This window comes from Apus apus, chromosome 2 (assembly GCF_020740795.1).
Source record: "Apus apus isolate bApuApu2 chromosome 2, bApuApu2.pri.cur, whole genome shotgun sequence".
Lineage (NCBI taxonomy): Eukaryota > Metazoa > Chordata > Aves > Apodiformes > Apodidae > Apus > Apus apus.
The window spans coordinates 45,324,410-45,352,264 of record NC_067283.1 but is presented as its reverse complement, the minus strand read 5'-3'; the positions used below and the strand labels follow the sequence as shown (position 1 = coordinate 45,352,264).

At 41.4% G+C, this 27,855-nt stretch overlaps 2 protein-coding genes and 1 long non-coding RNA gene across 6 annotated transcripts; 2 read left to right on the top strand and 1 right to left on the bottom strand.

The window, feature by feature from the left end:
- Window positions 1-809: 809 nt before the first annotated feature.
- LOC127381601 (C-C chemokine receptor type 5-like) lies at window positions 810-10,197 on the top strand. Of its 3 annotated transcripts, none has more exons than XM_051612130.1 (3): window positions 810-875; window positions 6,069-6,228; window positions 6,893-10,197. In XM_051612130.1, the coding sequence occupies exon 3, from the start codon at window positions 6,904-6,906 to the stop codon at window positions 7,972-7,974; it is 1,071 nt and encodes a 356-aa protein (XP_051468090.1). In that variant the 5' UTR covers window positions 810-875; window positions 6,069-6,228; window positions 6,893-6,903; the 3' UTR covers window positions 7,975-10,197. The 3 variants fall into 3 exon arrangements, with proteins under 3 accessions (XP_051468090.1, XP_051468089.1, XP_051468091.1); XM_051612129.1 differs by lacking the exon at window positions 810-875 and adding an exon at window positions 4,542-4,632; XM_051612131.1 differs by lacking the exon at window positions 810-875 and adding an exon at window positions 4,553-4,632 and having other exon boundaries at window positions 6,093-6,228.
- On the top strand, window positions 810-23,501 carry LOC127381602 (C-C chemokine receptor type 5-like). 2 transcript variants are annotated; one of them, XM_051612134.1, is made up of 3 exons: window positions 810-875; window positions 21,489-21,648; window positions 22,318-23,501. In XM_051612134.1, the coding sequence occupies exon 3, from the start codon at window positions 22,329-22,331 to the stop codon at window positions 23,397-23,399; it is 1,071 nt and encodes a 356-aa protein (XP_051468094.1). In that variant the 5' UTR covers window positions 810-875; window positions 21,489-21,648; window positions 22,318-22,328; the 3' UTR covers window positions 23,400-23,501. The 2 variants fall into 2 exon arrangements, with proteins under 2 accessions (XP_051468094.1, XP_051468093.1); XM_051612133.1 differs by lacking the exon at window positions 810-875 and adding an exon at window positions 4,542-4,632 and having other exon boundaries at window positions 22,318-23,492.
- On the bottom strand, window positions 19,051-27,794 carry LOC127381603 (uncharacterized). The gene is made up of 2 exons (XR_007888767.1): window positions 27,710-27,794; window positions 19,051-19,504 (listed from the first exon to the last, which is right to left on the bottom strand). It is a non-coding gene; the product is annotated as an uncharacterized LOC127381603 (long non-coding RNA).
- Window positions 27,795-27,855: the final 61 nt, after the last annotated feature.

Sequence of the window (27,855 nt, the reverse complement as noted above, 5' to 3'; positions counted from 1 at the left end):
ATCCTGCAATGTCACCACATCAAAAAGGGAATGAGCTGCAGGTTCCAGCTTACCTCATACAACAGCCTCTTAGATGTGTAAGGTCATTATAAATGGCTTTGCAAAAATTCCAATAGATGTTCAAGGAAGGAATCTACACAGCACAGTGCAGTGTGGTGTAGCCTGCATAAACTGGTCACATAACTGTAAGGGAGGTAGCTTTACCAGCACAGGGCTCTGCCTGATCTATTTAGCTCTGAATTTTCTGGACCTTGACTTTTCTCTCTTCACAATGCTCACCTAAGGCAAGTGTGATGCTGTCTGACATGACACTGCTTTGCATAGTATAAACATATCCTAATTTTGCTTAGAGATTCTTTTTCACCAGTGATGATGAAAGGGAGAAGCATGTAGAAATTCTGTAGGAGTCTGTCAATCACAATGAACATGAAGAACATGTTGATGGGGTTGTTTCAACAGCTATTTTGGAGACCCAAATTTAATTTTAAAAACACACATTCTGTATACTAGGTATTTCACCCCACTTTCTGCTGAGCTACAGAAGTGTCTGGATCAGCTAGAAATACTTACTCTCCTGAGAACAGGATTTTATTTAATTTAACCACTCAGTCTTGATCCTGTTGAGAGATGCAGTAGTTCAGACACTAACTCCTCCAATTCTAGCTGGAACAGAACATGTATATGTCCCTGAAGTATTCAGCCTGGAAACTGAGCTCTTTGAGAAAACAAGAACCATGCCCTTGATTCTTGTAATAATGTTTTGCAATACCTCACACAGGAAGTGCTGATTCCTATTTTCAGATATAGGGCTTAACTATGTGTTTCTTCATTAAGAAGAAGAAGACACGGTCAGACAATACAAGCTTGATAAATCAGTGAGTAGCTTATTTTTTTTTTTTCCCTTTTTTACATGTAAATGTGTATCTATAGATAAAGATTCACTCAGTGGGGAAATGTATGTACCTAATGACAGTGGCAGTAAGGATACCATTCAAGCAGAGACATCTTTAAGAATAATAGGCTCTTGTAATTTACTTACAACTCAGGGTAAGGCTAAATGTGAGAGCAGAGATTTGAACTGGACAAATGGTGTAGAAAATTATAATCTTTTTTTTTGTAGTAGAAACTTATTAGGTCTTGGTTTTGGAGCTGTTCCAGGGGTCAGTATCTTGAAAATGTGTTCTCCTAAAGATGTAAACTGATCAGAGAAGAAATCCTTCACACTCAATCTAGCCTCTCCAAATCTAAGCCACATCTTGCTCTTTCAGATGCAGATGACAGATGTTCTTCATCACTGTCCTATCAGATAGTTTCTTTGTATTATTCAACCATTTAGTCTATTAAAGGTGTTGTTTCATTATCATGTTATGTTTCCTCTTTTTAATCTTGTATCTCTGAGCCACCAAAAAGTCTGTACTCTGTATTTCACATATATCAGTCATGATCTGGCTTCCAGTTTTTGTTAATGAGTTTTACATGAACCAAATTCATCACTATTACACTGGAATTGTACCATTCTCATATACAAGATGAGGTGAGTCCCTATGCTTGGGTAAGAATCTTGCCACTTGAGTATTAGCAAAAAAGCTACAATAGCTGAAGAATTCTTTACTTTTTATATGCAGCTATTGCAACATTTGCTTTTATGAGAGAATTGCACAGTCATTTCCCAGGAACAGTTGACAGTGCCAGAGCAGTGGGCTTCATCTTCTCTGTGTGGATACCCTTATAGCAATAACATGACAAGAACATGATCCTATGGCATATGTTGGCAATCTGCATTCCAGACTATTATCCTTTTTTATACTCAAGTTCATCCCCAGAAAGGTTGTGACTACAACTGTTTGAATTACTCTGAATTCAATATTTTATCCAAAGCAGAGGAATTAAAAAAAAAATAATAAAAAATATTGGATCCTGAGGGCTCACAGAGAATTAAGCCTGTTATTGCACCCCAGAACATATTTTTTCCCTGAAAGATCTGCAGGGATGAAAAAAAACTGATCAGTTAGGAGGCAAGTGATTCTGAAGAGATGTTTCTAATGCTCAGCTATTGTAAAAGAGGAAGAAGTTTCCAAAGTGAGCTTTACTTCTAGAAGGGACTCCCTTTCCCCAATCATATCCTAAAAAGAAGTTCTGTGGTCCCTGCCACATGAAAAGACATGTTTGAAGGAAACTACATACAGCATTTAGATCACATTTCCATCTTTTCCTTCACTTTTCTTGCTAAGTTAAGAAAAGTACGTGTGTTTATTCTTGCTCCCCAAGATGTCTTTTGTGTCTGTACACAGTCTTCTCTGCAGTTTTGCCCATCCAAAGACTCCTTCTAGAAAGTCAAAAGCAAAGTTAAAGAGATAGAACTGTTAGCAGGAGACAAGGGGGACCTCTCTTGCAACATCTGCTATCAGGATATGGGGTATTACTTTTCTGCATTGAAGTTTCAGTTTTACTTGGTGCTACATTGTACTTCTCTCTTCATAAAATGCCCTAGGAGCTGCTGACAAGAACTTTCAAGTTGTCTACAAGTCATTAAGCAATTTATTTTTCTGTATGACAAACACTGCCATTTGTGAAAAGGAGGGGAGTGAGGGCAAGGGGAGTAGTGCTGTGTTACCTGTTCATACCTTTCAAAAGATAAACCTTGTCTTAGACTGTAAAAAGGAAAAGGGAACTTTTGGGGTCATTCAGTTTGAGATAAGTAGCTCTGTTAATGCACAGATGGTCTTCTAACTTGTAGTTACCAAATGTTCTGATTTCCGTGAGGAAACTTTGTCCACATCCCCCTTCGGGCAGAGAAGACTCATTGAGCTGCGACAACTGTCATGCCTGAATAAGTCAGTGTAGCAACTCAGGAGCTTCTTTGCTTGAATTACTCTAACATGGAAGTGTCTGATAGTCATAGCAGCACCTGGACACTTCCATAGCTAAAGGTGACACACTATAGGTGACAGCTAATATTCAAGAGCTAGCAAGACTTCTCTCAGAGCAGCTGAAAAACAGAAATTTAAAAAGGCATGATTCAGAGCCACATCCTCATTACAAGAATCTCTGATGTTGCAGTAAGTGACGCTTTGTTAAAACTGAAAGAAATGAAATGATATCTATTTTGGCTTACAACATTGCAATTATTAAGAAAACAAAACTATCTCCTATCCAATCTGTAACTCCATTTTCTCTGCAATAACTCTTTCCTAGGTTGCAAGTATTTGTCATGGGGCTTGGTCACACTTCACTATACCCAACTTCTTCAAGACTCAGAATGTAACCAGCCCCCGGAAGAGAAGCGAAAGTAGCCTTTTACTGGAGTGCTCGTATAGTTAGATGTTTTTTGCATGATAAGCACAGAGGATAAATTAGAAGGGAAGGAAGGCACCAAAGAGAAAATTCTCCTTCTCTTATATTTTTACCTTAGGTTTAACTAATTTGCCTGCTTTTGCAGGAATTGTCCAGAATTTCTGTGCATGCAGTTGGTGTGTTCGTAGGACAGCGGGCACTGATAGCTGCAAGCACTCCATGAAGTAAATGAGAAAGCCCCACAAATTAAAATAATTAAGATTTCCTGAATATTCGTCATTTTGGAAAGAAAGTAAGAGGGAAATAAGCCAAATAATCACAAATTCCCCAATAATAATCTCTCAGAAGAGCCTGTTCATACTTAAGGCACAAGAGCAGAGATAAACCTGGAGATTTCTTTGCTAACACACTCATTCTGAAGATTCATGTCTAGATCATTTTAGAGTCCAAACCAGACTTCTTGTCAAGGGTGACAGATTCTGCAGAAGATGTTCCTTTCTGCATGAAAATTTGAAAAATTTTTAAAGATAAATGAAAAAAAAAAATAAATTCAAATGCAAACAAAGCTTCCAATACAATTTGTTAGCCAGAGACAATTTGTGTCTTTCTAGACAACACCAATGTGAATTATACAGGGGAGGAGCTCAGATTTTGGTAGTGGGAAAGCATAGTGGGTCTGGCTGGTATGGACCTTGTTTTCTTCACAGGAGCCTTTATGGGGCCCTTATTTGTGACCACAGCTGGGACAGGTGACACAAACTGACCAAAAGGGTATTCTGTGACATATAAAGTCATGCTCAGTACTAAAACTGGGGGTGGGGGTGAGTGGTGATGGTGGTGTAGTCTTCCCAAAGTAGGTGTTACTCAGAAACTAGCTGCCTTTCCGCCTGCTTGGGGAGAGGTGGCAAGCATTCGTCCTTCTATCATCTCTTGTGGTTTCTTCTGTTTCCTTTGCATATTCAACTGCCTTTATCTCAACCCACAAGTCTTTCGTTCTTTTGCTCTTCTCATTCTCTCACTCATCCTGCTGTGGAGGGAGTGAGTGAGTGACTAAATGAAGGCTTAGCTGCTGGCTGGTGTCGACCCACCACAGGAAAAAAGACTTGGACAACAAAGGAGACAAATCTGTAGGGAAGCGATTGCTTTTAGTTCTGTTACTATCACCATTATTTTCTATTGGTTTTGAATCTCAAAATAATTTGCAAACTAGGTTTTAAAAATTTTGTCCTTTCTTTTTATATATTTAGATTGGATATTAGGAAAAATTTCTTCACCAAAAGGGTCATCAAGCACTGGAATAGGCAGCCCAGGGAAGGGGTTGACTCAGGATCCATGCAGGTATTTAAAAGACATGTAAATGTGGCATTTAGGGACATGGTTTAGTGATGGACATGGCACTGTCAGGATTACAGTTGGACTTGATCATCTTAAGGGTCTTTTCCAACCTAAATATTTCTATGATTCTATGATTCTATATATATGTGAGCATATCTTTATATATGTGTATGTGTGTGTATATATTAATGATACGTGTGGATATTAACACAGAGAAAATTGTTTTAACACAGTGTAAGCACTCAAATTTGGTAATTAAGATTTTTTGTATTTTATATATATATAACCACTGAGATAATGCTCCAGATTAAAACCAGGTCCTCCGGATCCTGAGTAGTCTGCAATTGTGTATCAGGAAATAATCCTTTCCTCAAACAGCTGAGTAAGCTGAGACAAGTTTAAGATGCTTCAGAAATTTTGTATGCTACTGCTCAGGATGGACCACCATGTAATTACATTGAGCCTCCACAAAAAAAAACCAGACCAGGATCCTACACCTGTGTCACTCCAGCCATAGGCAGAGTCTCTTCAGTTACATTTAGTCTCTAAGCTCTCAAGTGCAGTGCGAATGAAGTGGTGGTTTTGAGAATGTGGTCTCTGCAAAAGCCCAGGGTAGACCTCATCATTGAAAACAGTGCATGATGTGGCTGAAAGCAGGAAGAGAGCAAACGTTGCTGCACCACATGCACAGCCAGAGTTCATAGAGCAAGTTGGGGCAGATGCAGTACCTGAAGTCCTCTGTGTTGGGAGCAATCCGCTGCCTTTGTCATGAGAACAGGCATCAAACTGCCAGGAAAAGGCAGATTTTGAATCCATCAATCTGCTTTAGCAGTCACCAATCTGCCATGAAGTGCCTGACAAATGCAGTCATGATGACACAGGAAGAAAGAGCAGCACTTTTACTAGGCAGCAAATAGCTCTTTTGAGTGTGCAACAAACACATCAATTTCACTTCCGCACTAAGTGACCGGGAATGACATTTGGTCCCTCTGATAGCTGTCTTCACAAAATCCTCTCCTGGCTTCTCATGGGACACGTAAGGAATTGTTCCATTTTCTCTGAGGACTATGAGAAGACAGAGCTTCTAAACTTTTCAGAGACCAAATCACACAAATCTAAGCTTCTGTATTTGGCTCACAGTCCCAGAAGACACTTGGGAAAGAGAGAGAGAGTTTGGTGACAGAAAGGGGTGACATCAAAGTCACAAACCTTTACCTGCTCCCACTACAACAAAACTTCCCTGAAAGCTACTGAATCACAGTTGATAAACAGCTACTGAAACAAGGATTCAAAACTTACCTCATCCCTGAGCACAGGGGAGGTCTTTCAGTTGACAGGAAGATGCCACAACAGACAGAGGTGTTAATGGGCCACGTTGATAGCATCTGCCATCTTTTATGCTATTTATCAAGGTGTTTGCCTACCTGTCCTTTCCACAGGACTGCACACCCTTTTCCTTCCAGAGCTACCTAAGACCAGCACGCTTCCATGGCCTACGCCTGACCCACACTCGGTAAAGGACACAACATTTGCCATTTTAACCCAGACCAACACTGCTGACTTGCTGCTCTGCAACACCCAGGACAGCAGGTCCACCAGGTGGGTATGTTTGGTACTGTGCAAGGGGCGTTTCCACACCTCCGGGGACCTGATTCCCATAGGCATCCAGGCTCCCAGGAAGTCAGCAACAACCAGAATGAGCAGCAGCCGGTTTCTTTTACCCATGTCACAGCACTTCTGAAGGCACTGATTTACATCTTGCCAATGCCTGCTCCTCCTTGGGTGAGGGCTACAGCATGGGCTGGCATGGTGAGAAGGTGGCCAGGTCCCAAGGAGAAGCACGGCCACACCCTGTGTGCTAGCTGCTGTGCTTTCCTCATGCTGCCTTGCTGACTCTCTCCATCCCCTTGGAAAGCCCCTGCTGAACACAACAGCCCTGAACCATCCACTGCTCAGGTTAAATTCATCATTCCTCCACTTCTGGTGAGGTCAGGCAGCTGACAGGCTATCCTGAGGAGGAAACACGCACCAGACAGCGTACATGTGGGAAATGACATGCAGCAAACTTCCAACATGCAGCAAAGTCACTTCATAGGTACCTAGATGGGTTTCCTGGGAGTTCCACAATTTAATTCTCTGCTACACCTTGACATAGCTTATGTGTGCAAGTGGAAAGTGCATACCTGATGAGGACATCAGCGTCTTTCATTCCCCTCACTGCCGAACTTGGACTTTACTTTAACATCTCTTTCTTCCCTTCCAGACCAGCACATCATGGAAAACCACACTGTGGACTTAGATGAGTTGTCACTGACAACAGAATTTGACTACGGCGACTCAGCACCTTGCATGGGAACTGAGGAAAAGCACTTTGCAGCAAAACTGCTGCCACCGCTTTATTCCTTGGTGGTGATCTTTGGCCTCACCGGCAACATGCTTGTTATCCTTATCCTGGTAAAATACAAGAGAATGAAGAGTATGACTGACATCTACCTCCTCAATTTGGCAATTTCTGATTTGCTGTTTGTATTTTCTCTCCCTTTTTGGGCCTATTATGCTGTTCATGACTGGATTTTTGGGGAGGCGCTGTGTAGAATTCTCTCAGGTGTCTACCTCCTTGGCTTCTACAGCGGGATCTTCTTCATAATCCTGTTGACCCTGGACAGGTATCTGGCCATAGTGCATGCAGTGTTTGCTTTAAAAGCTAGGACAGTTACCTACGGCATCCTCACCAGTGCTGTCACCTGGGCTGTGGCTATTTTTGCCTCTGTTCCTGGGGTAGTATTTCACAAAACTCAAAAGGAAAATTCACGTTACACTTGCAGTGCTCACTATCCAAGTGATGCTGCAATAAATTGGAAGCAATTCCTGACCTTAAAAATGAACATCCTGGGACTTGTTGTTCCAATGCTCATTATGATTTTCAGTTACTCACAAATCCTAAAAACATTATTGAGATGCAAGAATGAGAAAAAACAGAAGGCAGTCAGACTTATTTTCATGATCGTGATTTTTTACTTAATTTTCTGGACACCATTCCATATTTGTTCCTTTTTGCATACATTTCAAAGTTCACTTTTCGTCACAAATTGTGAAATCAAAGGTCGACTGGAGAAAGCAATCCAAGTGACAGAAACAGTATCAATGATCCACTGTTGTATCAATCCTGTCATCTATGCATTTGTTGGAGAGAAATTTAGGAAGTATCTTTGTGTCTTTTTCCGAAAGCATGTTGCAGTCCACCTCTGCAAAAAGTGTCCAAATCTTTATCGCGAAAAATTAGAGAGAGCTAGTTCCACATTCACACCATCCACTGCAGAGCATGACATCTCTACTGGACTGTAGAAATACATCAGAACATTACTTAGTAAATGTTGCATCACTTGCTTTGCCTTAAGAGCGGCCTGACGTTATTTGAGATCTTTATGTCAACTGCTACTGAAAACTGCCTGACCCTCAGTTCTTGTGATTAACCACTCCCTGAGGTTTCCACTATTTCCATTCTTAAACTGAGAGAAGCAGTGAGTCCCCCAGGAATGACTAACACTGTAGCTGGATCACGTAAATATCTGAATGGGGCCCAGAGTATTATGATTCTGTTTCTTGTCCCAAACCCTACCCAATGAACAAATGCTGGGGGGAATACAATATTGAAGTGACTATGGACTAATATGTCATCTCACAAGAGGCATTTACTGTTATGTGAACATTTTAAGATAAATAGTGGGAGGAAGTTTTGAGGACTGATGTATCTGTTTAGTATTTAACATTAAAGGAACACCTTTCGGAACTGACTGTATTCTTTCTGCAACATGATCTGACGTTTGATATAGGGAGGCTTTATTTTTCTTCATTTTACCTCTATACCCCTTATTTTCCCTACATGAACAAAAGATGTTTCCATAAAAATAAATTTGAGGATGTACATGAGATGTATCAAGATAATAGCTCTCCTCTGATGGGAGAGTTTACTGACCTTTCTTGTTCTGAAGCCATTTAGCCCAAGGGTTTATCTGTTAGCTAACAGTGTAGACATTTTTAAACACAGTAATCCTTTTGACTACAGGCTAAGTTATAGTATTTTGATTTTATTTTTTTTAATTTTATGCCTGCCACATCTCTGTTCAGTTGCTAACATTTTCCCAAGTGGGATTTTAATGGGCGACATTGTGATTTTTGTGGGTTCAGTTTTGAAAGTAACTGCGCACAACGAGTCCACTAGCTGCACAAAAAGGAACCACTGCATCCCCTCTGACAAATCATATGCCTCCAAGGAAAAAAGCACCTAGTAAATAAAAACACATCAACACTATCTGCAAGGCCAGAATGAAAATGACATTGGCGTTCAGTATGCCGGGATCTTTAGGAAAAAAAAAATATCAGGACCCTCTGAAGGATTTTGGACACCTCTCTAGTTCTGGACAGATAAATCATGTGTCACTAGGAAGACTTTACATGGCAGATGCAGTGTGTCAGGCTACACGCCTGCATGAGAAGAACATGTTCACAAACACAGTAAGTCTGATGTTTGGGATACACTTTTAGGCAGACAGTAGCCTTGGAACTGAAAAAGCAGCCAATGTCAGAGGAAACATACCCACTCTGCCTTCCCAGGTGAAGAGTGCCCATAGTCAACTGGTACCTCAAATAGAATGGCCTGCTAATTGAAGACTCGAGACCATCAGTCTACAGGTGTCCTATGACCATTCATTTATGCCATTATTTGGAGTATAACGAAATGGTATTCGAGTGACATGATGTTAGCAAAGAAGAGGACAGAGAGCCATAGTAGAGAACTTCTTGCTTCAAACCATAAGGAAGTGCAGGTGAGCTCCCTTTGTGCAAGAGAATTGTCTGTCTGCTTTTTTTCCCATTTACTTCAAAGGGTGCTACTCATGCATGTAGAGCCTTGCTCATGTAAATCTAGAGAGGCAGGCTCAACTAGCCTCCAGGCAACATAAGGACACAAGAAGACTTAACATTAGATGATTCAGGTGCCTAAATTAACAGCAAATCTCTTCAAGATCACTCAGCGGGCAGTAGAGAAAGAGATGCCTGAGCTGGAAGCAGATGTATGATTTAAATGGCCTCGGGGTAAGGTTTCCTGTCTGACCATAAAAGGATCCTGGAAATGCCATCTCCTTAATTTAGATATCAGATGCCTTAATCCAGGTGGTGCAAATACTCTTCCCCCTCCAGCCTTAAAACATCAAGGCACTGCTTCTACTACTTGTTAGTTTGTATACCATCAGCTATTATAATCTGGCCACTACCTTATGTGATTAATAGCCACAAATAAACTAAAGAAAAAATCAACAACTATCTTCACAGTAAACCTTCTTGCTTGGAAATAATACTTCTCCTTTCTTTTGTACAGTTTTTACTGCACTAATGTGAAAGCACCTTTTTAGTATTAAAGCATAAATTAGTTCAGTATGACATAAATCCTGATGTAACTGTGATATTTCTACTGCTGCATTTTGTTTTAAATTCTTTTTTTGGTATTACATTTCTTCCTGTTTTCATGTTAATGCAGTGAAATTAATAAAATCTATGTCTGAAAAACAATTATATCCTGTAGCCCATGTTCTCCTCCTAAGCACAAGTGCATCAGCTGTGCTGTCAGAATGGAAAACTGTCCAGTCCAAAAGCTACTGTAGTTGGCACAGCTTTTATCCACCTGCAAGCTTGAGAAGAGTGCATTATGCTTCAGGAAAAGGCTGGGGCCACAGATTTTAGGTGAAATTTGACAGGTAGGAGAAACCAGGACATGTATAGGTGAAGAGGAATCAAAGAGCATTCAAAGTTCAATATGGAAATATGCTTCTGCTTCACCATCTCATTCTCCCTGTTCCACTGCCCCCATCCCTTTTGTCAGCCTATCATCCAAATTTGCTCCTCTCCCTTGCACACTTTTTTCATCTGCCCATAATGGGATAAGCTAAATTCTATACCCACTGCCTTTGTTTTCTGATGCGCATTTTCTATTTTGTGCTGTCAGGAAAATAAACTAATGAAACTTAAAAATTAAGTTATTGTTAAATTATGTTACCAGGCAGAATAATCCTTGATCCTTCACTCTATCTTTGCACTGAGACAAGCAAGGTTCTAGATAGTTTTGTGGCAGATCTTGAATCTTAATCAGTCAGATGTGGCTGCAGCTTGCTGTGGGTACAAGACAGACTGCTCCCAATCAGGTTAGTGGGATTTCAAGCAGTCTGGTGATGGAGCTTCCCATGGGGAAGGTTTAAGCCCCTATGAAAGACAACACAAGTCACCTTGATGGACAGGTGGGGGAAATTCTACATTTGGGAGACAAATATTCCATAACTCAAGCTTCGCAGGGAAAAGCATTGAGATGAAGATACATGTGAGAGCTGGAGAAGCCAGCATGGAACACAGAAACTGTGTGATGAACTGAAGGTTTGTTAAGAAGAATGGCAAGGCACACCAGAATTGTAATTACAGCAGGGAAGCTAGCACAAGGAAGAACCATTGCAGTGCTTGGGAGATGTCTCAGTTGCTCTGCTGAGATATTGAGGAAACTAAAGCAAGTATTTGAGAGAGTGTACAAGTAGTGCCAGAGCACCAACAAAAAATTCAAGACTGGAGCTCTGTGATGGCTATGAGTAAGTTGTTGCTTTACAACAACAGTTGAATAACTAAGTGGGAACTGTTACAAATTCAAAATTTTGGGCACTGAACTTCTGAAGAGATGAGTTGACTGGGCTTTCAGCATGCTTATGAAAAGAATGTCCATGTGGCATGGAAAAATATCCTTGTACAGCCTCAAAACCGAAGCTCAGTTTATGCACAGAACAGGACTGGACGGACCTTCATTAGGAGATGCTACTGTCACATTGCTCAGAAGCATGCGAGGAGAAGTGTACCACAGAGCAGACGATAACTCTGCCAGGTGTCAGGCAGACTTCCTAAACGGCAAAAGGAAATGAGCAAAAGTGCATATATGGTACTGGTGAGTGCTGAGCAGTACTCACAACCAACCACCGCATTCATGATCTCTGCCATTGGTTTGTCTGTGGCAAGTATATAATGGGAAAGCATAGAAATAGTGAAACTTCTGGTAACCAGTGCAGAGGGATGTTCCTATCATAAGACTTTCTTGTCTGTTAACCCAACTGTGACCTTACGTGTGCATATTTTAGTTAAGATAAACAGGATATAAAGGAAGAAGTGTATCTGGAAGTGGCCTACGGGAAAGCTGGGGAGGGACTTTTTAGAAGGGCTTGTAGCAAGAGGACAAGGGGTAGTGGATTAAAACTGGAAGAGGGCAGATTTAGGTTAGACATTAGGAGGAAATTCCTTAGAGTGAAGGTAGCAAGGTACTGGAACAGGTTGCCCAGAGAACATGTGCCTGCCCCCTCCCTGGAAGTGTTCAAGACCAGGTTGGATGAGGCTCTGAGCAACCTGGTCTAGTGGAAGGTGTCCCTGCCTGTGCAGGGGGTTGGACTAGATGATCTTTAAAGTCCATTCCAACCCAAAACACTCTATGATTAAAATGGATAAATAGGAAAAAAGTAGTGGCAAAAAATGAAATAAGTACTTTGTTAGCTTTAACAGAGGCTAATAAAGTAATACCCAAAGCAATGGGAAGATCAGAGATAAATATTTTAAGCAGAACATTAAAAGATTTAGGCAAGCAAGAGAGACTTTCAGTTACGAAGTTCCAAAATAAATATCACTCCTCCTAGTGAAAATTACAAATGAGATAAATACAAAGACCATAAGGACATCTTGTTCCAGTTAACAAAACACAAAGAAATGAAGTGCCAGGAGAATGACATGTTGCTGACCAGGTTAAATGGTACATCAGGAAAATACTGCTCATTTTTAAGTTTAATTTTGCTGCTGTTTTCAACTGCTGATGCCTACTGGCCTCCTCTTGGTGGCTACTAGTCTATGTTTAGGCAATTTTTCTATCACCTGGTGACCCCTCTCCACCTGAGAAGGGAGATTGGGAAAAAGAAAGGAGACTCATGGGTTGAAATAAAAACAGATTAAATAAAATAATCACAAAATCATAGAATCACAGAATGGGTTGGAAGGGACCTTAAAGATCAAGTTCCAACCCCCTGCATTGGCAGAGACACCAACTACTATTAATCCCAACACTAATATGAAATACAAAGTTATACTCAGCCCACATAATGGTCACAAGCTGTGTGCTCCCAGCAGTGAATGACAGACGTCAAACACTGTGAGCACCACAGCTTCAGCAAGTGCACAATGGTCGCAGCAAACGGGAGAGGAGGCCTCAAGGGGAAAATAATGGGCAAGACTCTCCAGGGGCAACAGCCATTGTGGAAGAGAACCATCCCCAGCAAACTTCCCAGTTTATAGGGAGATTTACATTTATGCTATGGAATATTTCTGTTGGCCAACTCGGGTCAGCTGCCTGGTTTCGCTCCTCCCAGCCCTAGCACCTGGCTAGCTCAAAGCTGCTTAACACTTTGATTAATATGGAAACCCACGTACCATGGCTGGCCATCAGCTAAAACGAAGTGTCTGATCAACTTTGTTTTCACAGAATCAGGTGCTGTAGTCTTCTCAAAAGTTGCAGCTTCCCTGAACAGAAAATTGATACTGTAATTCTACCCCAGCAAAACCAAGATGCTACTGTGGTTACTGTGGGCTAGCAGAGGAAACAAAACCAAACCAGTAAATTCTAGCACATTCAGAATATTAATTGCAACCAGGACAAACAAAGAAGGATGTTTGTCTAGAAAGAAAGGATGAAGGCATTGCTTTGTACCCATATTCTGGTGACACTTTGCCTATCGGGAGCTTTACTTGACTCAAAAAATGGAATGGAGGGAAAAGAAATGCTGCGTGTGTTTGTAGAACTGCCAAGCAGTTCTGTAATTCCTGTGACAGAGAACTATCTTTAGTCTGAATGTTTTAAGCCTGAAATGACTGATCCTGGGGAGGTAGGGCCACAACTGAACTAGAGGAGAGCAGCAGCATCAGATACACAGACTAACGTGCAAAACTGCACAAAGCTACAAGTGACAATCAGCTCTGCAGAACTGTCTGCAAGGTTGTGCCAGTAGGATGCTAACCATACAGCACTAACACCACAATCTATCCTGATACCAGACTTTCTGAGTGGAAGGAAAACCGAGTGGATGGAAATGAAGAAGCCATTGGGGCATAACTTGCAGAGATGCAGTCATGAGGTATGGACAACTACAGACTACGTCTAATTTTTGGCACCCAAAAGCACTTTCTTGGGCTCCTGAGTGCTGGCACATACCTTGTCATTGTGCAGACTCTGTCCATCCTTTCTGTGGCCTAGTTTTCACTGGGGAGAAATTTGCTGTGTGATTTTCCCAGTCTGCCTGATCAAAGGTCGAGGATTTACATGTACAGGGAGGAGTATTTCCTATTCACAGCTGAGATGGCCCCAAACAACACCTCTACACTTAGAATTTATGTACTATAAATGTACCTGAAAACAGCAAAATGTGAGAATTAAAGGCCCATGTGAAAATGAGATTCTGAGAGCTGAAAACTTGTGAAATGTATAGCTGTGGCCCAAAATTAAAACCTATTGCACCATGATAACCCCTTACAAATAAAACTGAGCAGCATACATCAGAAGCCTGGTTAAAATTTGTAGAAGCAACAAAGGAAGGAACACACTCTTCCTCCTTGCTGCATGAGGAAACACAGCTAGTTCAGTAAGAGCAGCTTGGAGAAAGCCAAAACAAAAATAATACGATGACAGTGGAATTAATATATGCTGCAATGGGAAATTATGTATATGCAAGATTTACAAGAGAGAAGTGAACAGAAAATAGATTAATAATGGGGGGGTGTTGGGGGGGGTGGGGGCGAGGGGCAGTCCCTTAGCTACCAGTAAACAACCATGTGAAGAAGTAGTTTTAATCCAGATTATAAATGCTTCTGTCTTCCAGAGAGTCCTTTTTGTAACCCAGCTTCCTTGGTACTGTGAAATGTGTAAAAAGTTTTGTTGTTCGTGTTCTTTTTTTACTAGTCTCCATGATAGAAATTTTAAGGCTGTGATACATAACATTTCTTTTCTCATTTTCCTCAAAAGAATATACCTCACAGATGTAAGATGGGGTGTGATTGTATGGTGGCAGCAAAAGATTAGTCACAAGAACCTGAGAGTCTGAAAGAAAAGGCTGGTAAGAAGAAACCCTTAAGCAACAAAGTATTTGTAGCCAGAAGTCTTTATTCAGCCTCTTAAAAACATTTAACTGTTACTGAGGAAATAAAGTATATGCTAATACTAACTTGATTTGGATATGGATTTTGTGAAGATAACAAGTAACAAAATGAGATATAACTGAAATAACTAGTAGAAAAGCAGGTCCTGCCTGACGAAACTGATCTCCTTTTATAACCTGGTGACCTGACTATTGGACAAGAGAAGGGCTGTGGATATTGTCTATCTGGACCTCCAAAAAGCATTTGACACGGTTCCTCATAGAACTCTCATTAAAAAGCTGGCTGCTCATGGCCTGGATGAGCATATGAGTGTTGATCTGCATGAGGATTGGGAGGCTCTACAGAGAGACTTGGATAGATTAGATCCTTGGGCTAATGTTCATGGTCTGGGTTTTAACAAGGCCAAGTGCCGGGTCCTGCACTTGGCCACAACAACCCCATGCAAGGCTACAGGCTTGGGGAAGTGTGGCTGGAAAGTGTCTGGCAGAAAAGGACCTGGGGGTTCTAATTGACAAGCAGCTGCACATGAGCCAGCAGTGTGCCCAGGACGCCAAGAGAGCCAATGGCATCCTGGCCTGTATTAGAAATAGTGTGACCAGCAGAAGTAGAGAGGTGATTGTCCCCCTGTACCCAGCACTGGTGAGGCCACACCTGGAGTGTTGTGTCCAGTTTTGGGCACCTCAATTCAAGAGAGATATCGAGGTGCTGCAGCAAGCACAGAGGAGGGCAACAAAGCTGGTGAAGGGCCTAGAACCCTTGAAGGAGCTGGGAATGTTTACTTTGAGGAAGAGGAGGCTGAGAGGAGACCTCATCAGTCTCTACAATTACCTGAAAAGTCATTGTAGAGAGGTTGGTGCTGGTCTCTTCTCATAGGTAATTAGTGATGGAACAAGAGGGAATGGCTTCAAGCTGCAACAGGGCAGCTTTAGACTGGACATTAGGAAATTTTTTTCACAGAGAGAGTGGTCAGACACTGGAATAGCCTGCCTGTGGTTGAGTCACCATCACTGGATGTGTTCAAGGGTCACTTGGATGTGGTGTTGATGGATGTGGTGTAGGGGAAAACTTCGTAGTGTAGGGATGATGGTTGGACTCGGTGATCCCAAGGGTCTTTTCCAACCTGAATAGTTCTATGATTCTATGATTCTATGAAAAAGAAATGCATCCAGTCTGTGTTCACGTGTCTTCATTAGGCATCTTTTCCAGATGAAAAGGATGATCTGTTTTGCTGTAGATAAGAGACTTTGTTAATAGTGTTGTGCACTATCTATCATACTGTGTATCTGTAAGAAAAGTATCTGCCTTTTTTCCCCCCAGTCTTTCTTCAGGTGGTGCAAGTTTCTGATAAATCAAGTGGAAACTGTTAGTTGCATTTTCAAATTTCAGTACCCATAATTCTACTTGATAACATTTTTATGTCACACTGGTATATGAACATCTGGTATGTCTCCTTGTAGACATTTCAGTACTGGTATAGATTTCACACATATGATGACATTTCCTTGCAGGTTTGCCTATCACTTAGATACTGGATATGTCAGTGTGATGGCCTGATTACTATGAAGATTAATCATATAATCAGATACTAGGTAGAAGAGATTGACAAGTGCAGTTTGACTTTACAGTGTACATGGCTGCATACTTGCTGAGTAGATCAACTTAAGCCCCACAGGTAAGGAACAAAACCCACTATCATTCCAGGAATGTCTTTATGTGGGGAATGAGTGTCATAACACTAAACGTAACTCCTACTCATCTCTGAAAGTAAAACCATAACAGATAAAAATCCCAAGCTGTATCAACCCACTGTATTATTCCTTGTATTATTGAACAATAGCTTCAGTTTCTTGATGAAATCATGATGCTCACCTGCAGGTAAAAGACTCTTAAAGCCTGAACAATAGTTTCCGTTTTTTGGTGAAATTATGAGGTTCACCTGCAGGTAAAAGATTCTTAAAACCTGCTGTAGCTCATGGTAAGCAACAGTGCACTTCTTAAGAGATTCTGGGCAAGGGACTGAGAAAAGCTGAAAAAATGTGACTTGTGACAATGGATACTTTCACTGTCCATACCTCAGTATTGACTCACACACGAGGTATAGGCAATCTGAGGAGCAGAGGAAGTGATGCAGCAGCAAGACAGCGGGTCCAAGGCTGGTGTGATGGAGATTCTGACTGGATGGGAAAGCGAGTTCTGATGAGGCTCATGGAGAGTGTCTGAAGGGAGTAGGGAAGTGGACAGGGAGGTGGAAGAAACATCTTGAGATCTTGTCCTAACAGCATTGATGAATAGCACACCACCAGCACCCCAGTGCCCAGCAAACAGCACAAGGGGCCAGGACTTGCCTACAGCTACATGCAAGACCTGATCAAATCTCACTTCCCAGCAGTTCTGCCTATCTGCAGCTGCTACCTAAATGTATCGTGTAGGTGCTGATGACAAAGTCATAGTCTAGATGCCTGCTGCCAGAGTGTCCCTGTATTTGGGCTGCCAAGTGTCATAGCTATTCACACTCTCCGTGGGGAGTCTCTCATCCAGCTGTAAGATCTGGCTGGTGAGCACAGCAAAACCACTCCCATTAGTCAGCTGCTCTAATCGTGAGTGGCAGAGGCCCTCTGCTGGCCTGCAGAACCCTCTGCGATCTTGCAGGGCTAATCAGTAAATGAAATATCCATGCTGATCAGACTGAGCTATAAGAATGAAAAGCTATAAGCAACAAAATGAAACAGATCAATAAAGCAAATGAATCCGTGGGAGCAAGGGACTATTTCTGAAGACAAACCTACCAAAAGTCTCAAATGTTTGAGACCAGTTTTGTAAGAGTGTATTTCAAAATCAAAAGCTTGATGAAAAACAGGCAAGTCCAAAAAACTGGCTCCCCTGTTCATATAGAATGGGATTATTAAAGGTTTTTAAGTCTCTAGGAGGTTCAGTAACATGTTACAAGCATTGAACAATGAAGCAGGCCTCAGAAAGAAATCCTTAAAGTGTCTGTTAATTTCAATATGTAGAGTGCTTAAGAATTATACATTGAAAAATTAATTTGATACTATGCCTTGTTTGGGAGTTACAGGAATTCATTGAAAAAGTGCAGGGTTTTTTTCATCAGCAAAGTTTGGCAGCAGTCAGGAACTTGATTTAGGTGTAGTGGAAACATTTTTAGAAGCAGCTCTTTCCACTGACTATAGGGGCTGTAATATAGCCCATTAAGTAAGGCAGTGTGCACATACCCTTAGAATACCCTATAGTGGCCGCTGTTTCTGACACTGGGACTCCAGGCCTTAGCTCATTGGAACAGCTGACTAGGAAAGGAAAAGGAAAACTCTGCTGGTTCTGTGGAATAAAATCCTTGACCAGTCCCTCCTGAAAAGAAGGTTGACAATGACAACAGGCTGTACTTTTTGCTTTTTACTGTCTCACCCCAGATGTGAGATGTAACTCAGAAGCTGCCCTTCTCTTAATTTCCATTAAGGAATGGCAGCATCCAAGGCAAGATATCTCCAGTGGGCTTTTGGCATTTAAAAATATTTCAAGGATACTAAGGAGTGAGTAGAGGAAAGACATCCCTTTAGTGCCTTCACTAGGTTGATAGGATGAGATGCTCCAGAAGGTTCCAAAGAGATGTCAAGGGGAGGAAGGGGGTTGCGTTTTATTAGGTATCTTCTCAGGGTTTCTCTCTCAGGGGTTCTTAGGCATCTGATAAGGCACAGTCTCTTGCCTTCTCTGTACCTCTCCTAACTCCTGTGTAGTTTCTCTGATGTCTAAGAGGGATCAAAACAGCTGCCTGTGGTGCAGCTTAACTCTGAACCAGCCACAAGGGAGTGAGTTGATAAGAAATCAGATTCTATCAGGGTTTTCTGAAGTTTAATTCTGAAAAGTAACAGTGTTGTTTTAAAAGAGGGTCAAACTCACTATAGACTAAGTCATAGGATTAAGAGAGAGATTAAAATAAGAAACATAGTCCAAAAACACACGTTGGAGAAAAACAGAATAAATAAAATCTTCTAAAATAAAAAGACTGCAACTCAGAGCAAGCTAAAAGAAAGAGGAGGTAATCCTGAATAAAAGTGTATGCTTTATTCAAAAGCTCCACTTTTTGTTCAGGGACAAAAACCTTAAAATAAATATGATTGATAAATGTAAAGGGATGAACCTCATTTAAACTGGTATGATTCAAAGAGGTTAGCTAAATAAAAAGAAAACAAAGAGATAAAAACCTTTTTATGAAACTACAGCTGTGAGTTGTGAAACCTTGAATTCAGTTCCTAGGAGGATCCTCCACAATTTCAACATCTCTACACATCTCACAGAGTTAGAAATGTAACATCTGATGACCCATTTTTAGAAAAAAGAGAACTGCTTCTTGATTTTTTTTAAATGGAAACAGATTTGTTTGCTAGAAGTTTTCAAACTGATACATCCTTCTTCATGCAGGAAGGGGTGTTTTTCACCTTCTTCTCGTGACTGACAAATCAGTTTGGTGTTATTCTTGATGTAATAGTCCAAGCCATCAGTTGCACCACAAGATTTATGGTAAGTCATCTTTGCTGCTGCTTCTTTTTTCTTCTTCTTTTCTTCTTTTATCATTTGATAATTGCTGATGACAGAGGTGAAAAATACTTGTGGAATCTTGCCAGTGTACTCATCTTTAAAAATTACCCTGGGGAAATGAGTAGGATATGTTAAATGGAATAAATATAATAGAGTATAACTCTCTGATTTTTTCTCTAAAGATTATATATAATGTTTTAAATCTGGATTTTAAAACAGTTACTGCAAAGACAAAACATCTTCTTTAAGTGCCGAGTACTTATTTTTCTCACAGAATGACTAGAGAAAATCTGATATTGTGTTTTACACACTCTGTCTCATGGAACCTGTTTACACACTGCATGGCTTATAATTTTATCTCCATTTACTACACCTTTTTAACTGTTACCATTTTATAGCATTGTGCAAGTGAACTAGCACTCACTTGAATAAAGTATTTGCCTCTTTAAAAACTGAGTTCTCATCTGAAACTCAACTTGAAACAGTGACATGAGCTTGCTCAGCTCTTTTATGGAGAGCTTTTCTCTTAAAAACTGTATGACTACAGAATTTACATTGCATGTTTCAGACTTCTAGAAATACTGCATTTATCTAAACTGTGTTCAAATTAATACAGACCTCTTTTTTGAAATAGCCTTTCTTCAGAGAACTTCCATTATTGTATTTGTGTGGTTTTTTTCTTAATTATCAGGAAACATAAGCCCAGTCAGATATCTCTAATTAGGTAAAAACCCAGGTTGATTAACCTAGTGAACCATTCTAGCCAGTGGCCAAAACTGTTTCCTAAACCAGTGAGATTATAGCATGAAGCACAAAACATCTTAAAATTCTCTGGGTTCCAAATCAGTATCTGTAGTTTCCATTGTCAACATGCACTGGATACTATACACAATTCAGGGAAGTAAGTACATTTGCAGAGAGCAGCTTCTGAAGCAAAAGCTAAGCTAGAGGAATGAGGCTAAGTAGAAGGAACCGCTCTGAAGGGAGATGACAATTTAAGCATGCAAAATGGGTTGAAAGGAAGAAGATACAGGGAATACATGATTGTCATTGCAAGAAAGCAGGGGAAAAGGAGGGAAAGCACTGAGACAGAAGTTAGCAGGAAGAAGGGGCTGTCGCAAAAATAATTAACCACAATAACATCAAGGCAGAAATTTGCAGTATCTCCATGAATCCTATAAATCACATACTCATGAAATCCCACCCTGGGTTTATGACCCAGGTGTTTTTCATACCAAGTTTATGCATGAGCATTGTGCAGGTGCAAAATGATCAAGACAGGATGTCCTGGGTCTGGCACTGCGTTGCAGCCAGTCCCTCATCCCATAATCCCAGCACACAGCATGGCTGACTGACACATCAGAAATGGGAATATTTAGCTATATATAATACCAGACACTTGTAATATCAGGGCATGCAACACAGATTTAGCAGATCTAGCTGAAGGGAGTACTAAATATTTGAGCAGTGTCCAAGTCTTTTTGTGTTTTGAAATAAAGAAGGTGATGTTTTGGATTAAAGAGTGTTTTACAAAGGTGGTTTTTTTCTTTTTCTAAAAGAGTTGCTGAAAGTACTTAAGAAATACAAAACCCTTAGATACTTCAAAATCAGCTTAGTTACTATCAATACACCTGAGCCACAGCCACTTCCTTTACCAACAGCACTGTTTTATCAATATTGTGATGACTATGTAGCTAGTTTGGCTGTGGAAAAAACCTGTTTCACAGAGATTGCGAAAGTTTCTTCAAAGCTGATCTTTGAGGAGTTTGACAGTACTTATTTCATCCCCAAGAAATTGTATCTAGACAAAGCCAAGACCCAAACTGTTAAAACTTGCCCATTTTCTTTTACCTCTTATTCTGCAGAAGAAAGTTTCATGCCATAATCAACATGCCACAGCAATGTCCAAACATGGATGTTCTCATTCTCGATACTGTTAGGAACATAGCTGACAGCCAGACTCAGGAAATAACTTGTGAAAGGGCAGGAAAAAGCTTTGCAAAAGCAGAATCACTTGCTTACAAAAATCAGATTTGTAACTGCCATCTTTTATGCTATTTACCAAGGTGTTTGCCTACCTGTCCTTTCCACAGGACTGCACACCCTTTTCCTTCCAGAGCTACCTAAGACCAGCACGCTTCCATGGCCTACGCCTGACCCACACTCGGTAAAGGACACAACATTTGCCATTTTAACCCAGACCAACACTGCTGACTTGCTGCTCTGCAACACCCAGGACAGCAGGTCCACCAGGTGGGTATGTTTGGTACTGTGCAAGGGGCGTTTCCACACCTCCGGGGACCTGATTCCCATAGGCATCCAGGCTCCCAGGAAGTCAGCAACAACCAGAATGAGCAGCAGCCGGTTTCTTTTACCCATGTCACAGCACTTCTGAAGGCACTGATTTACATCTTGCCAGTGCCTGCTCCTCCTTGGGTGAGGGCTACAGCATGGGCTGGCATGGTGAGAAGGTGACCAGGTCCCAAGGAGAAGCACGGCCACACCCTGTGTGCCAGCTGCTGTGCTTTCCTCATGCTGCCTTGCTGACTCTCTCCATCCCCTTGGAAAGCCCCTGCTGAACACAACAGCCCCGAACCATCCACTGCTCAGGTTAAATTCATCATTCCTCCATTTCTGGTGAGGTCAGGAAGCTGACAGGCTATCCTGAGGAGGAAACACACACCAGACAGCGTACATGTGGGAAATGACATGCAGCAAACTTCCAACATGCAGCAAAGTCACTTCATAGGTACCTAGATGGGTTTCCTGGGAGTTCTACAATTTAATTCTCTGCTACACCTTGACATAGCTTATGTGTGCAAGTGGAAAGTGCATACCTGATGAGGACATCAGCGTCTTTCATTCCCCTCACTGCCAAACTTGGACTTTCCTCTACTTTAACATCTCTTTCTTCCCTTCCAGACCAGCACACCATGGAAAACCACACTGTGGACTTGGATGAGTTGTCACTGACAACAGAATTTGACTACGGCGACTCAGCACCTTGCATGGGAACTGAGGAAAAGCACTTTGCAGCAAAACTGCTGCCACCGCTTTATTCCTTGGTGGTGATCTTTGGCCTCACCGGCAACATGCTTGTTATCCTTATCCTGGTAAAATACAAGAGAATGAAGAGTATGACTGACATCTACCTCCTCAATTTGGCAATTTCTGATTTGCTGTTTATATTTTCTCTCCCTTTTTGGGCCTATTATGCTGTTCATGACTGGATTTTTGGGGAGGCGCTGTGTAGAATTCTCTCAGGTGTCTACCTCCTCGGCTTCTACAGCGGGATCTTCTTCATAATCCTGTTGACCCTGGACAGGTATCTGGCCATAGTGCATGCAGTGTTTGCTTTAAAAGCTAGGACAGTTACCTACGGCATCCTCACCAGTGCTGTCACCTGGGCTGTGGCTATTTTTGCCTCTGTTCCTGGGGTAGTATTTCACAAAACTCAAAAGGAAAATTCACGTTACACTTGCAGTGCTCACTATCCACCAGAGCAGAGAATTGTATGGAAGCAATTCCTGACCTTAAAAATGAACATCCTGGGACTTGTTATTCCAATGTTAATTATGATCTGCAGCTACACACAGATTATAAAGACATTACTGCAATGTAGGAATGAGAAGAAACATAAAGCAGTCAGGCTTATTTTTATCATCATGATTGTCTATTTTTTTTTCTGGGCACCATACAACATTTGCATTCTCTTGCGTGATTTTCAAAGTACATTTTCCATCAGTACTTGTGAAGGCAATGGTCAACTGCATAAAGCAACCCAAGTGACAGAAACAATCTCAATGATTCACTGTTGCATCAACCCTGTAATTTATGCCTTTGTTGGAGAAAAATTTAGGAAGTATCTTCATAGCTTTTTCCGAAAGCAGATTGCATTCCACTTCTCCAAATACTGTCCTGTTTTCTATGTTGACACAGCTGAACGGGCTAGCTCCACCTACACACAATCTACTGGAGAACAAGAAGTTTCTGCTGCATTGTAAATTGTGTCTAGTGAAAAAGTGGAATTGACTTTTGTGAAATCAAGTCTGTGACTGAAGCCTTCAGAGTATGTCCGGGATATTGGCTCCAAGGCAGCTGCATACGTCCATTTGGGTATTTTTAAGTAAATGAAAAGAAGGTATCAAATTAGCTTCCTACATATGCTAATGTGGGATTCTGTAAGGAATAAAAGAGTTATCTTCTTTTTGTCAATATAAAAACATAGGTTTGTATTGTAGGTCCCAAAGCCACACAAATGCTGAGTGCCTAAGCCAGCAGGCTCATAAACTGGTGTTTTGAAGTGAATCAGAGGTTAGAAATTGACACTGGTTCCTTGGAAACATCCCTTGACTGAACCTCATTTAAACTCAGTCTGTCACATCTTTTACTAGCCTGGTTGTGTATCTCTGTAAATAGTGCTAAATTACTGAGGCCTGTGATACAGAATCTTTACAAGTGGTATGGGAAAACTATATCTATAGAAAAGACTGATATTTCAAGGTGTATTTTCTTTTGCATATGGCTCTGTACCAACCTCTTGGATTTTTCCCGTAATAGTTTAAACTACCAGATGTTGATACCTAAGTGACTTGAGAGCTTGATACCTCAGAAGGCTCTCTTTTAATCAACTGCTCTTTTCTATGCTAGTTGTACTAAAAAGCTAATATAATGACATATAATTGATCAGAAAATAACTGTGTTTTCAATATTTTAAAAATAAAATATTGCACATGGAGCTTTAAACAGCTTAGGTCAAATATGGACAGAAAGTCAACAGGGTTTTAGCTTTAGTGCCGTGATTTTGCTGTCCATGTTTCTAGCCTGTGTAAGAGAAAAAAATTAAAGCATGAAATGAATGCAGTTGTAATGGCTGCAAAACCATAACAGCCTTAGAGGTGTGAAAATGATTTCTGAAGACGCTTGAACCAGATCTTTTAGAGATAATCATATGCTATTGACATTTAAGTTATCAAAACATGGACAAGTAAAAATATTCACTGCTCTACAGAGTCAAAGGCACAGAGCATCACTTATTTGTTTTAGAAGTAGGCATCAACTGGGGCTATAACAATAAGGTTTTTTCTGCCATTTAGCAGTTTTTCAGAGAACGAAAACTTCCATAATTAGTAATACTGATGGTGAGCTATGACTGACCTTCCCCTTAGAGCTCAGGTCCTGCAAAGCAGGAAAAGAACAGCAGAACAGAAAAAATGAAATTAATATGGGGACAATCATGTGCTTAAGATAATATCATAATCACACTATTAGCTGATTTAGTCCAAGTTGTCCTATCTACCATCTCTTATATTTCCCCTAAGACCTATGATCTTGGTTTCCAGGACACAGGAAATTAAAAAGCAAGTATTTTGATTGCTGTTCTTATCCAGCAGGGCAATTTCTGCTCCCCAGCTCCTCTGGATAGCCTTTCAGACAATATTTCCAAAGAAGCACATTTTTTAAACAGCCTAAAGAATGTTTACATTGCTAAGTGCTTGTGAAAAAAGGAAGTGAAATAGGGAAACCTCTGCTCATCAAACCACTTGTTTTAAGTTATTCAGTTTTGTTATGTTAAGCACGACTTTTGGACTACATCCACATGGGAAGTGTAACAAAAGTATACCACAACTTCTAATTTACAAGATTTTCAGCTGCATACTCCTTCTGAAGACCCTGTGTATCAGTTACTTTCTGGACTTTGTATATGCTTTTAAAACAGGCAACCATATCAGAATAAGCAGAAATTGGGTAATTTCAGCAGAAAATGACAAATATATGCATTAAAAAAAAAAAAAAAAAAAGATAGCAAGCTACACACAATAACTAAATAACTTCTAGCCAGATTTTTGTTTGTTTGTTTTTGTGGTTTTTTTTCTTCTTTCAGAATACCTTTATGAAAATATCTTTGTATTTTATACTGCTCTTGACAAGAATTTTCATTTGGCCCCTCAGACACCTTGCCTTTAAGAAGTTACTTTCTCACGAGGGCTTTGATGCCAGGCAGGGTATGTACCTTGACCAGCCCTGCAGGAGCAAAGTACAACAACCAAATGGGCACAAGGACACTGACAAGCTTTCTGAGAGGCATGTAAAAAGCAGCCCTGATCATTGGCAGTGCTCTCTTCAACAGCATGGATCTTTCCAAGCCACAAGCAGCTTCCAAAGAGGAGAGGTGGAACTTAAGAGACTGGTGGTCCAGTGGATCAGCAGCTTATCAAGAGTTTCTATCACTTCATTGAGTAGGGACCACACTTCAGCGAAAGAGAACAAACCAGATTTCAGCTACTGTAGTGACCTGTTGTCCATATTCAAGGAGATAACAGAAAAGACTATATTTGGTAGCACTGCTGAGACATTCAGTCAAGGACTCTGCCAACAGATTCTACTAATATTTTGTATTATACAGTCCATTAAAGTTGGTTAACTTTTGTGTGCTAGACTTCTTGATCCTTTCCCCTCTGACCCCTTCCCCCCCCCCTTTTTTTTTTTTTAGTAGCCCAGAAGAATGAAAAAGGAAGATAAATTCCTCTCCATAACAGGTTGCTATGATGCTGAAAGTGCAGCAGGACAAACCCAGGGTTTTACAAGTGGACAAAGCATGACCAAATAACACAAGACTGTCAAAATAACTCCACTGTTCTTAACTGCTTGTCACGTTTTGTTCATTTTTACAGATGGTAAAAGCACTACCTGACACAATTAACTCTGATTCTAGAAGATTAACGTGTTTTTTAAAATAAATAAGCATACAAAAGTATTTTTAGTGTGCTTAGGATCTGCCCTCCTGATGGAAGAGCTAACATCTAACAATTACAGCAGACTTATGCACTCACTTCGCTGCCATTCCTAAGATGATGGTGCCATCACGTGGCCACACTGTAAGGTTTATGCTACCGACCACTCACTACGTCGGCAACGCTTTTGGTGCCTTCCCCTTTCTAGACATTTATTTTCCTTAAAGGATCTTTTATCAAAACTACTACCTTCACTTACGATATAATGCAAACAGCGGGATGCCTTGAAAAACAGCCGTGGCCACTAGGAATGGAGGTCCATTGGATGAACGGGCATGGTCTCCTTTTAATCATAGGATCATAGATTCACTTTGGTTGGAAAAGACCGTTAAGATCATGGAGTCCAAACGCTAACCTAACACTGCCAAGCCCACCACTTAACCATGGCCCTAAGTACCATCTCTACATCTCTTTTAAATACGTCCAGGAATGGTAACTCAGCCACTTCCCTGGGCAGTCTGTTCCAATGCTTGACAACCCTTTCAGTAAATAATTTTTTCCCAATATCCAATCTAAACCTTCTCTGGCACAATTTGAAGCCATTTACTCTTGTTCTGTCACTTGTTACTTGCAGAAGGTAACATTACCTGTCACACTATAATCTCTTTTCAGGTAGCTGTAGAGAGGGATACCATCTCCCCTCATCCTTTTTTTCCCCCAGACTGAACAGTTCCCCCAGCTGCTCCTCATCAGACTTGTGCTCCAGACACCAGCTTCGCTGCCCTTCTTTTGGACATGCTCTAACACTTCACTGTCCTTCTTGTAAAGGCCCCAAACCAAACACAGTATTTGAGGTGCAGTCTCTTCCAATCCCTTCATCCAAACCACTGATAAAGATACTGAAGAGAACTGGCCCCAGCACTGAGTCCTGGGAAGCACCACTTTTGACTGGCCACCAGCTGGATTTAACTCCATTAACCACAGCTCTTTGGGCCTAGCCATACAGCCATTTTTTATCCAGCAAGACACTCATATAAGCCATGAAAAGCCAGTTTCTTCAAGAGAATGTGTTGAGAAACTGTGCCAAAGGCTGCACTAAAGTCTAGGTAGAGAACATCCACAGCCTCATCCACTAAGCAGATCACATTGCCATAGCTCAGACGAGTTAATCAGGACCTGCCTGTCATGAGCCCACACTGACTGGGCACGATTGTCTTGTTGTCCTGCACACGCCGTGCCATGGCACTCCAGATGATCTGCTCCTTAACGCTCCCTGAGGTCAGACTGGCAGGCCTATAGTTCCCTGGATCCTCCTTCTTGCCCTTCTGGTTGGTGGGCATCTCATCTGCTAACTTCCCAGTCTCCTGTGACCTCCCTGGCTAGTCGGGAGCGCTGACAGATGATGGGAAGTGGCTTGGTGAGCACTTTCAGCTCCCCCAGTACCCTGGGGTAGATCCTAGACTGGTCCCCCCGTGTCTAAACGATTCCGGGGGACGCAACGGGGCGATGCGGGAGAAGCCAGCTTCCTTCAGCCCCTGCGCGACTTTGGCACGCGCGCAGCCGGCCTGGATTCCGCTCACCAGCTCCGGAAGGAGAGCATCCGACACTCTTTGCCCGCAGCCTGGAAGTCACAGGAACAAAAAGGCACGCCGTCCCGTATTTCACTTGGAAAAGCAGGAAGGGGGGAAGCGCGGATGGCAACGGGACGCCGGCGCCGCCCGCCTCG